Genomic DNA, 12,797 nt, shown 5'->3' on the forward strand with positions numbered 1-12,797 from the left:
TGCCGCGCCATGGATGTGGGTCACGAGGGCACCTAGAGGATACGCGATATCATCTTCTTTCTGGCGGTCTGATGTCCGTTTGTTATCAAGGTTTAGTTTGTCCTTCTTACAATCACGTTATGTTCGTTGGAGAGGGTATTCAATTAGTAAGTGTTTTGAGTCAGGCTTATGTTGATTCGCATCAGTAAAATATAATGCTGTCAATGTTTTAAATCTGCTTTAACAGTTTCGTTTTATAAGTTGAAGTTTTGTAAAAATGATTTGAAAAATAGTCGCCTGTAGTGAAACTTCATATTCTTATTTCTTATCTTGTCGGAAGCATGATGAAATTAGGGTAATTTTCAAATCGGTTTCTTAAAATAATGTCATTAAGGGCGCAGATTGATGAGAGCAAAGTGGGGTTCAAGAATAGGTAAACAGGTGCAGCAAGTGCACTTCAACAATGTTTAAATTGAAATATTAATTGATAAAAATTAAAAAAGTCAGTTTCGAGTGTTTTTTTTGTTAGCGATTTTCTATGTTTGTTAGTCCCACAATGTTTTATTACAAAAAGTGGGTAGGATCTTCAAACAACGCTAGATCAAATAGATAAGGTATCAATGTCGACGCAGAGACTTACATTTAAAATGCAATTAAATGTAAAGTTTTCTTTCTTGGTGATAAATCATTTACATTTTAGTGAAAATAAACGGGTATGGGTGGAACATAGGATTTAGAGGAGGTAGATTGGTGAAGCGCTCGTATGTTTATACTCATTTCAACGCTCCAGATTTTCACACATAGTATTAGTAAGTAAGATGCTCTCCTCTCTGGAATGGGTGGATGAACTTTTGAACTCATGCACTTTCTGTCCTTGTGTTGGATAATTGTTTTTTAGATATCTGGATGTCCTTAGGAACCCCTCATTGCCATCAGCAGAGACTAAATGCTCAAACTCAGAATTTCGCGCTCTAGAACCCAGTCAAGAAATTTTGTCAGATATCACACCGAACCCAGAACAAAAAGATAATGATATTGAATATTTGAAACAGAGCATACCCCAATAATCTGGACATTTGGACACCTTTGTGCCATGGAAAATTTCAACGCGTAGTTATCTCTTGTAAAGTTCATAAAGGGTTTACTGACTCAGCTTTATTGAACCACTACTCCTGTATATTAGTTCAATCAGAATAGGATAAATAATAACAAGGGGTTCTAAAAATAACATGCTAGCTCACTCCGGAAGTCTGTTATACAGTTCAATATAGTCAGTCTATGGACAGTGGCGAAGAATCAACTATAATGGGAGTCGATACAAATGCATTAAATGCTTCCCTGATACCTTTGCAACTATGAACAATACACTCCTAGATATCATGAATTAATCTAAATGACCACCCAGAGCCCCTTAATTCTGATATAACAATGGGTCATCATCTAGATGAGCGGTGGTGAAACAAACGTGGGAGTAACAGTTACTGTAAGTGGTGGTGAGTGTTTGCGCTGAGTGTGACTGTATGTGTGTGGGTGTGGGCGAAGTGATCTGCCACGGATCTCGTGACAATAGTGGGTGGGTCGGAGACTCTGGAGTATTGGTGGGCGGTCACGTCTTTGATGCGACCAGGATCTATATTGATATTGTAAAACATTCTTAGCAATGTAGAAAATGTGTTGATGGTCGTACTGTGGTCTTCTACGATAATGTTTTCCTGTTAACTGAGTAAGAACAGAAATGTAGAGTGGCGTAAGATTAATTACTGATTACATACGAACTAACAATGACTTGTCCAACAAAGTTTGTTAACTGGTTTTGCAAAACAGATAGTATAAAACTAACAGAACAATATTAGCCAGTATAGACTCACTTGTATGTTCTCACGGCAAACACAACTCCTTGCGTTCATTTTCAGTTGAATTCCCACTTCGGAAACAATAGCTGCAAGTGAAAGTGGGTCAATGTAACGTACACAATTTGAATATAAATAAATCTGCAATTAATACAAAAGTAGGTTCAACCTATTGATGCTTACTGAGTGGGCCATTTGGTCTACAACTGTCTGCCTGGGAACATATCTATTGCGTGGTCATCAAGGAAGTTCAGCGATTTATGATGGAATATATGATTTAAAAGACATATTATTAAGGTACTAAAATATAAGTAACATGGACTCAAATATAAATTTACCATTGATGATTGTAGAGGATAACACCCCTTATGGAGTCCAAGTGCTTCTGAGCCAGACGCAGCGAGATGGTATGGTTGCTTATATGGGGATTTCCCCTATTAAGTTGATCTACTTCTTAGTAAGACGTCTTAAACATATCTCTTAAATATATTAAATGAAGCAGTTCTCACAAACTATCAATACGGTGCCGACATCTGCGGCGTGTTAATACGTAACACCTCGAACCGTGACGTAACGTCCTAGATGCGTGACGCCTGCGTCACTCCCATATCTCGACTCGGACACGCATTCTGGGCTCTTCTCGCGCTGGGAAGTCAACTAACTATTGAGGAAGCTGTGAACTGGTGTAGTAACAATTTATTTGAACAAGTGGCTAAACGCATCTCACCATCTAGGTGAATGTGAGGGGAATAGATACTTTTTCTTTGTTTGAAGTTTATTGTTAGAATTTTTAGGGAATAGATAGGTATCAATTTTGGAGTCCAAGAACTCTTGAGCCAATTACAACGAGATGGTACGAGTTTCGATTGTATGTTTTCGTTCGAGTAAGGTTGGTAATTCTCAAACCCTATTGCGGAAACTTTGTCTTTGAAAATCTTATAAGAGAGCTGATTACTCGTCTGTTTAATGTACGTTATATAAAAAAGAAGCGAAGATCATCACGACTTCAATTTGTTACCTTTTTTGAAATGAAGTATAAAACATACACTATACATTATCTCACAGAATATGTAAGTACTTCCATTAATGCGTTCCTGCTAGAACAACTTGACCTGCTAACACGTTGAATCTCAAAGTTCGGTTGCACAAAAGCCCAGCAGTTTTACTTAACGCGAAATTGGTAGACCATTTCGTCTCATTTCTAGTCAGGTTATAAGGCCTAACTATATAATTTAATAACATTTTTTTAAAGTATTAGTATTTTGTAAAAAAACTAGTTTGAATTTAAGGTAGCGCTTATTTCGCCTAACTATTTTTTTCGTAGGTTGTATTGTATCATTTAATAGTTTCTCATGCATCTTTTGGCCTTTTAACGTGGTGATGTGTGATTAAGCCCTTTTATATGTATAATATAAAAATGTTCTTTGTTTGGAGTTTATTTTTGACGATGGAAAGATTGTAAAGGAAACAGGATTTTGCCGGACATTTGCCATCTGAACTATAGAATAAACGTCAGAATACGTCTACATTCGGCTACCAACCACCTACGACGGTCAGTTTAATGATTAGTGTTGCGTATAGTTTTTTATTGTGCATGTTTTAGAGTTAGTGAAGTTGACAAACAACATGGTGGTTGTGATTCCTGACTTAGGCGTGTCACAGCGTTTTAGTATGATTTATTTTATCATAGATTGTAAATGTATTAGGTTAGTTATTTACCTGAAGAAGAGATCAGAATTCAGATCTCGAAACGTAGTGTTATTGATTTTTTGTACCACTAAACAATGGCAAATGTCCAGAAAAATCATGTTTCCTTTATAACAATGTTATGCTTAATACAATTATAGTCACTTTGTATGTCTAAATAAATAATTAAATAATGTCTTAATCAGTTCTCATAATGTTCATTATTCGTATGTACTGAATTATATTTATGAGTATAATATTCTTTCTGTGTTTAACCAATTAATGTTTAGTATAGACCCAATGCACATTAATGAAATCTGATAGGAGTCTCTATAATTTTTTTTATTTATATAAATAAAATATACCTAAAATATTTCTGTCTTTTCAGAATCATTCTGAAACACGAATTTTAGTTGTCGAATTAAGATCTATTATACATAACATTCAAATCTTTACTACCTATGTCCTTGGAAATAATTTAAATTTATACTGTTTAGGAGAAAGTGAAGCAGCACTGCAATGTTGTTTGTAGTTAAATGCACTGTGTGTGACCTTTGACACGAAGCGAGGCATACACTTGACGTCTGACTGATGGGGTCGGTCGGTGCGCGGTTGACAAGTGATAGTGGTAAAGGTCAAGGCACTCTGAGATTGATCGGCACCTAGCAAGGGTCAGGTCACAGTAACATCCTTTACCGGTTACTACCTCTACAGTAACTCCGATTCGTGTGTGACAAAATAACTAATTTTAGATAATTGGGACACTTTCTAGTGTTTTAGGAACTACTTGTAGACACTGGAGACGAGGTTATACATCGTGGTCGCTAACAGGCACTAGTTAATTATTGCAAGGTAGGAGTATGCCACACCACGAGTCGCGTAATAGGTTTCGGTAAGGTTTTGTGCAAAATTGTAAATTTATAGCTACTATATGTGTTACTATGTCAACATGCCATATGCTTACACTCAGTATGTTTACAAATGCATTTATTCAGTGGTTTTCTGGTTGCTGTTATATAATTAGTTACCCATACGACCAATGTAAACATGTTCAATAATAGCCAAATCAAATCGCATAAAATGCGAACTCTGTATAGGTGAACTCGATGTTGCCTATGTAGAAAATAAAATATGTACATTACAATTTCAAGTGTATAGGTCAGTTCGTTTTCGAGATATCGCATGGGCATACAGAGAGACAGATATAGAAAGAACAGAAACTTTTCCAGCTCCTGAAGTATAGGCTTCGCTAACGCTCAGACACTTTTTACCTTAGATTCAACTCTTCTGGCTGGAATCGTTGATCGACTTTGTCGTGTTTTGAAGGGGTCGTGTTATAGTTTTATGAAATACTGCAATTTGTAATTAAACCTCTTACTTTCGTTGAACATTTCAGTGGCAAACTTAACAAAAATGAACAAATACAACGGTTCGACAGAACGTAACGAAAGCCTTACCAGCCAATCCAATAAAGTAATGTAACCACGCGCGCGCGCGCGTGTGTGTGTGCCACATAATAAAGTGTTATATGATTTGATTCAGTTTGTTTATTCTACTGTTTTGTCTACCATCCTGATCAACCCATAGGGACCGACGTAAAAATTAATTACTTTTGTAAAACATTTTAATAATTTTTATTCCTACCTTCATTTACCTTTGGTCCCGAAAGAAACCCTATAGAGCCTTTTTCTTGGACTAAGAGGAATCTATGTATCAAGTTTGAAGTCTGTAGGACCTTTCTATCTAGAGTTATCGCATGCATCTAGAGTAGAAAACGATACGATTTTAAGAAGGAACTGTCGGGAGTAATAATAAAGAAAGAAAGATTGCATGGAAAGATTACATTAGACTAAGTAGAAAATTTGTTGTTTCTTCCAAAAGAGACAAACGTCTTTAAAATCTCAAAACGCTTAAAAGAGGCTATGCTCGGACCTCATTTCACCATGTCAGCCTTACTGAGGATTGAGTGCTATTATAACTGAGTTAATAGAATAAATAATTTTTCTTAGGTAATTAGAAAACAACAGACTTGAAAGATTTGATCTGTTGAGTTAACAAGAAATATGTACTGTAATATATGGGAGTTATGAAAGGTGCAACCAACTCCTTTACATAAATCATGATTTTAATTTAACATCTCCCACTGACTGGAGTGGAGGAAATAATCGCTTCCCATCAAACTTATGTATTATGTTGATGTACAAGGATGTTACATTTTAACGGTTAGAAAACAACAAACAAACATGGACCTGTATTTAATATCGTGAATAACAATGAAAGAACATCTCGTAAAGTGATATGCGTGCGGAAAATGATGTGAAGGTAATCTTCTCAAGGTCAGCAAGTTATTGCTTTAGAAAAAAACTCTCCGCAAATCGTAGGCAAATAATGTTTGAAACTCGTGAGGCACGACACTCTCCCCCTGTTTACTAATGACAGCAATCGATATTTCAACTGTGACCGGATCGATATATCGACAGAAGCGACTATTGACACCGATGTCATGACGACTCCAACTGACACTCGGCCTACTGCTAATGCCCTATTATACATCAACACCTTTTACTCGTGTTCAAAACAGACGTTGATTTATTTCAAAGCCATCGATATTTTATAGACCATAATGTCTTCATATAATCTACTTATGGATGGAATTGAATTTTGTTGCAGATTTCTGAAAGTCACTAACAATATTAAACGGAGGTTTTGGACGACTGTATTGTTGCCATCTCGATATAATGTCATTAGAACAATGTTCACACCTTTTTACATCCTTACTCTTAGTTTGAAGACTTATGGAGTACGCATCTATCTAATCGAATTAGTTATTTCGATATTTGTATTTATTAATCATAAAAATTAATTAAAAAAAAAAAAAAAAATTTTTATATACTGTGTTATTCTAATATTTTATTTCAAAACATATACAGTTGAAGCAAAATCATGCACAGTGTTTGGGTCCGTATTAGTTATAAGTTTAAAATTAGACTAATCTCGTAATCTGACAGTTTACATTGCCATTGTGGGGTGCAGCTCAATGTACTAGTTTCATTATAATTTGCTCTTATAACAATATCGCTCTAATGGATTGATAAGAAAGATTGGAATTATAATCCAAATGTTGTATCCAAATTAAAATAAAATTAATATTTATATTTTATGTAAAATTATATTAAATTTATTCCTTACTGAAGGTGAGAATCCTAAATGCAATTAGGGGATAGATTTGTTAAAATCGGAAGCTGGTTAGTTAAACATTCTATCTTCTATTGGCTGAATCCCAAGCTCATTGGTATACTGGCCATGAACCAGTCAGTGCCTTAGCCAGAAGGATTTTCTGTTGTTCAACCCCTTGAGACCGGAATCATCTATAGTATGAGATCTCTAGGATGATGATAGGTATCAAGAGACAAAAGTTCCTAGAGGCTCAGTGCTAATATATGCCAGGTGCCAGTTGGTTCAATAGCCGTAAGTGTCAAATTGCCAGGTCCTATGAACTGCAACGGAAATCTAACTGAATCTGTGATCAGTGAGCTAAAAGATCTCGTTTCAGTTTACAATTTTCAACATATAGGTGCAATACAGTGTAAAAAACCAATAGTGTAAACTTTATGCCGGACCCTATGGGAAGCTTGTAAATCCATCTCAGTTGACGTGTCGTGCAGACTGCAGTACTACATTAGCATATGCGGAACTGTGAACTGGCAGTTAGTGGGTTTGCTCATGGGCAGCGAGTTGTCGCTTTGCTTTCTGTGTCAACTGTAGGAAATGTGTGTCAAATAACACCAGAATGTATTGTTTTAGATGTCCTTTTTACCAAGGAATAAAATACCCCATTTTTGAAATTTCATATTTGTCGTATTGGATGAATAAATATATTAACAATCTTAAATGTACAAGTCCTTACATCAAAATGTGTAAAGAGACGGACGTAAAGAACCACAGTTTTTTTTTTATTTTACTCAGGATTCATTCTTTATGTTATAAGAACATGAATCGCCAAAAATTTGAAATGCATGTAATATTTTACTTGGCTGTAATCAAGTTGGTTTTATCTGTAATAATTTTTATTGACTGCCAGGCCTTGCAAATTCTAATTTGTTACACTCCTCAAAAATAATTCGTCTTTTGTGAATTGCTCTTCAGAAAATGAAATTATCTGGTTTTGTAGAAATGGCAGCGAGAGAACCAGATGCTTGCAGTTCCTCAACCGGAACCGAGCAAACCGCCGTCGAGACGTCCCAGCGAAGATGGGGTGTTGGATCATGCGTGGGAGGTCGCACAGGTATTTACAAATATTCCAGAAGTTTAGTCAGTATTTCTTTCTTGTTTAGTTAATAATACACGTTGTTTTCAGGACCACCTACCTATTTATTATTTATTGATGTAAGACGTTTTATTTTACTGAAATCCAGGGCCGAAACTATAATAGAGAATCTCAGATAGTATATTCCTGCCGAGCAAAATGGAATATATATTGCAAAGTTAGTTTTTTATAGGTGAGTATAAAACAGTTATTTATAACCCCAAACAAATTATGAATTCAATTAATTATCACTTAAAAGGTAATTGTTTGTTGTATTGATGATTAACCGTGGCATCTAGATGGATGAAGATTAGGGATTGAGGTGCGTTTAAAGTCTATATAATTTATAAATGAAATTGGAATTATTGCATTTTTCTCTATGGTAGGAATTTTACAAATCCGCAGTACACCCTTATTTGTCAGTTAAACTATTTAACAAACAGTCAACCTCCTAGTAACATGGATTCACAGTCTAGAACTGAAGTCGATGGAAGTAGTCGATGGAACTGAGAAAAATCCACCATAATTTATTTAGCCACGATGAAACCAGTTCCAATCGCACAGATCGTCCTTTGGCCGACCTTGGTATAGGTACCTATTGCACACCCAAGGTAAGCCCCAAGCTGCACCAGCAGACAGTTCCAGTAGTGACGTCACAATCCCAGGTGGGCAGAGCCTCCTACCCGACGCCTACTGTCCTGAGTCACCTACCGAGTTGTCCTGGGGACCACGAGAGTGGGTCGGTGAGGGCAAGTTCCGGAGAGTGGGCGAAATGGGGAGAAATCCGAGTTCGAAGAATTTGTGAAAGGAAAATAAAAGATTTAGATGGGAGAAGAATTATAATCCTTCCTAGGAACCAGGCGAATTGGTTACTGACAAAGAAATTTTTACATCACGACTGCAATGTAGTTACACCTCCAAACTGAACATTAAACATGATATGATTTAGTTTATGAATATTCAAATGAAGTAATATTTGTTAAACCAATTTTTGTTTCAGTTTTAGGTCTATTGACTAATAGCAATATAAAGAAAGCAACAGAGATTAGGCTTGCAACTAACTTTTAGCTTATATTATACGGTTAACAATGGTCATACAGCATAGGGTTTAAACATATTTTCCTGACTGTAGTTATATTTCTTAGACTTTAACGTACTGTATACATTTATAATAGGTGTAGCTGAAATTTGCAGGTGTATTTTCGTTTATAGATGTCCATGAAACTCATGAAGGAGGTACACCGTTTTTCTAAACCATCTTCCAGGTTAGATATTCTCGATAAATCTTTTAACTCTCATATGTTCGGTTTTATTTCTGTCTACGCACTCATCCAAATATCTGTTTATAGGCAACCATGGTATCCTGTGATCGATGTTCCAAGACCTTTCTACCACATCGACTAGAAGCCCACCAGAGGGTATGTGGTCCACAGATAGTGAGCACTGCAGTGAAACCATCCATACCTAAACAGGTAGGTCAGCCCTTTTTCGTGTAAATTGAACATTAACTAAACATGTGTAAATTGAATATGCAGATTAATATGCATGAATAATTAGTAGTGAACATTATATGAATCCCTTGAATACTTTAACGTTTTTATGCGATATTACTAAGCCCTCGTTGTGGAAATTTGCCAAGTAGAATCTCTTGAAGCTTAGACTACAATAATTCTGAGTTCAGGAATTGTCGAAAAACTGTTACGATTTCAACAATTACAGAAGCACGAATTTAGTAATATTACGATTATATTACCTACTAAATTTGTGTAACAGTGTGATGGTATTTGGGGACGTTAGGTGGTAGAAACAAGACGTGAATGTTAAAAAAACTAAATAGAATATAGAAATTTTGACATAATTTATTTTTTCTTGCAACGTATTCTTCTTGAAGTCTTATTCGCCACAAATTGTGAGAATCTCTTCATTGTATATTAGTGACTGTATAAGCATAACAACAGCCTAGAAAGTTAGATATAGGAATGATAAAAATACAATAAATTGTGATCTTTATAATATTTTAAAACAAATCTATTGTCTTAATTTAACAATTTCCAGCCTTTAAAGTCACTAAACGACTAGGAGACTAACTAGCCACTTTGCAGACGACCAAATATTAACTAGTAGTGACTTCATCAGACTAATTAGTGGCTCCAGACGATCAGATGACTTTATAGTGAATGCTCAAGACTATCAAGAGATTAAACTTGTAGTGACTTCATCAGTCGATCATGAGACTGACTGGTGACTTCAACAGACGCTCAGAAAACAAATTAGTGACTGCACCACACGACCTAGAGAAAATATAGTAACTACAACAGACGATCTTAAAGTTAATTATTAGTGTCTTCAACAAACTATTATAAGAAAACTAATGACTGCCTCAGATGGTCAAGAGATTAATGTCAAAGGATTGACTAGTTAAATTATTTTTTTTCTGTTTATTTTTTTGGAATAAAGGGACTAACGAATTACTTGGGAATATATGACTAATATGGAGAATCCGGAGTTAGAGTTTGAATGAGCTCTGTTCTGTTTCGGATACTTTTTATCAGTACTGTCTACTTTGCACTCAATTCACTTTTTTGATGTTAAATTGATATCCCTGTTCGCCAATCTTAAGATTCTCTAGCAAATCTGTAGTATCTGGAAAAAATTAAGGTACAAAAGTGAAATGGTGCTAATAATATTAGTACATACTGTTTAATGAGGAATATAGTTAATTCTATATTCATTATCAAGTTAAAATGCAATACAAGTTTATAAAGTAGCTTCAGGAGGAATGGGTACAAAAGTAATGAGGAACCTCACGAAAACAACGAATTGCTTGCAGTACTTTCCTTTGATGGCAGTGCTGTAACAGGCTGTGAGAACACGATGTAATCTTGTGTAAGACAATCTCATTGCCCTTGTTTCTGGTGTCACATATCCTAGAGTTACATAATATGGAATACAATAAGTAATACTAGAATTTAAATGAAACAATTATACGACAACTAGCAGTTACACGCGGCTCCGCACGCAATTCCTTGTTGAAAAACTGGATAATAATAGTCATGTATTCTTTTTCCATGACATAATAAACAGTCTAAAGATAATCGATAGTCACTCAAAGCTAATCCAATCTCCTGATCAATTTTAGATTTCAGGTTAAAGAACAGTGTTTTGGGATCCTGAAGTCGTAAAGTGAAACAGTTTTTAAGATTCGTATTTCCCTCCAACATTCCGTGATAATTTATTGAAGTTCTCCGATGATTTCAGTAACAATAAGAGTTAGCTTTTCTATCCCAATGACGAAAGTGTATCGTACAACTAAAAAGTTGATGCGGTCAATGGGTATGTTCTGGTCGTTTAAATCCACTCCTGGTCTAATCTATTTACGGTTCCCAAATTGATTTATGCTGTTGTACTGACAAAAAAATAATTGTCTCATATGTTGGTTTCGGAATCCAATTTAGATTAAATTTTGGTTATTAAGCGATTTTGATACTTTTACCGATCAATAAATATGTATAAGAGGTATATGTTTCTAGTATAGGGGCAACAGTGTGTTATTCCCATTTGTGTTTCTATAACTACAGTAAAAATGCCATACACAATGTTAAAAGGAGCTAACCAGATTCGATTACTTTATGTGCAAACATTCACAGCTTTATACGATAAGGTAGTTTTTATAACAGCGTATAGATAGTATTTCCATTGCATTAGATGGATTATTGATCATTGGCGCAATCTAAATTTAAAATTAAATAACTTTCTCTTTGCAATCTCTATTACACTACTGATTAAGCACTTTTCAATAATTTAATACTAACTAAAATTGAAATGTAAACAAATGTTTCTGCCTCTTTGATGGACTTCAGCTGAAAGTGTTAACAGCTGTTACGTATCAGCTATATATATATATAAATTGTATAATATATTTTATTATATATTTATATTTTATATGTTTAAATAAAGATGAAATAGCTTTTACTTAATTGTTCAATATTGTGAACTCTGGCCCTTACTTAATATACTTATAGGACTGCAAGATTGTTTTGATTAATGTATTTAAGTGTTATCCCTCGAACTCTAGATAGAGATTTGACAAAATTAATATTAACATTTTGTATGATTTAAAAATGTCACAAGACTTCAAAAAGATACTGTTGTAGATTTGATGATTACCTCAAATGTTGCAGCAGGACACACCCAGGTGTTTTATTAAAACACAAAAGCTCCTTCATTCTGTGATACCACGATCACTTATTCATTCGCGCGAAAATAGCCTAATAATCGAGCGAGAATAGAAGCGTAGTAAATAATCGGCAGATTTCCGTGACACAACCTCGTAAAACTCTTTGTTGACAGAAGATAGTAAACCGTAGACAGTTAATGTAGAGGAGCAAAGGTCAAAGGCAGTTAAGGTCGGACTGTGCGTGATACCTTCCATCAGATATAATATAAGACTTGTAAAACACTTAGGCTAAGTAATTCAGGAGTTTCGTGATTTCGCTTCCTTATTGTACAGTGTACATGATACAAATCGGAGTACCGTGTAATGTATTTTGCCTTTAGCTTAAAAATAAAAATAAAATAAACTACTTGTATTTTTTTTACTTGACATATGTTTGAATGCATAGTAAACATTTTATAACTTAAACGTTTTGCTTCTGTTTTGTCTTATTGAAAATCGTTACAAATGCCGTTATTCAAGCAGTATTTACGTGATGTATTAAATTTTCCAATGGAATATTAAAAAAAATATTTATAGTACATTTTGGTCACAGACTTTTCAAATACTACTATTTCTGAAGATATAAAATGTTATCATTCTACGAGGAGTGGTAAGCATTTGAAGCAGAATTGAGGGTAATATTAATTCAGGTTATAAAAAGAGAATAAACTTTTTCCAGTATATAAAAGAGCACTAGAGGGAGAGACATGATATTTTATTTATACACAAATTTAATTTCTTTTATACAATTATTACAAAC

General features: G+C 34.7%; 1 protein-coding gene across 2 annotated transcripts in view; it reads left to right on the forward strand.

The window, feature by feature from the left end:
- LOC124354835 (zinc finger protein 474-like) overlaps positions 1 to 12,797 on the forward strand; it is a 50,440-nt gene that overhangs the window by 17,900 nt on the left and 19,743 nt on the right. For both annotated transcript variants that reach the window (XM_046805585.1, XM_046805586.1), the window contains exons 3-4: positions 7,687 to 7,800; positions 9,171 to 9,293. In XM_046805585.1, coding sequence (XP_046661541.1) covers positions 7,687 to 7,800; positions 9,171 to 9,293 — 237 coding nt within the window. The remainder of the gene's footprint in view (positions 1 to 7,686; positions 7,801 to 9,170; positions 9,294 to 12,797) is intronic.

Source organism: Homalodisca vitripennis, chromosome 2 (assembly GCF_021130785.1).
Source record: "Homalodisca vitripennis isolate AUS2020 chromosome 2, UT_GWSS_2.1, whole genome shotgun sequence".
Classification (NCBI taxonomy): Eukaryota; Metazoa; Arthropoda; class Insecta; order Hemiptera; family Cicadellidae; genus Homalodisca; species Homalodisca vitripennis.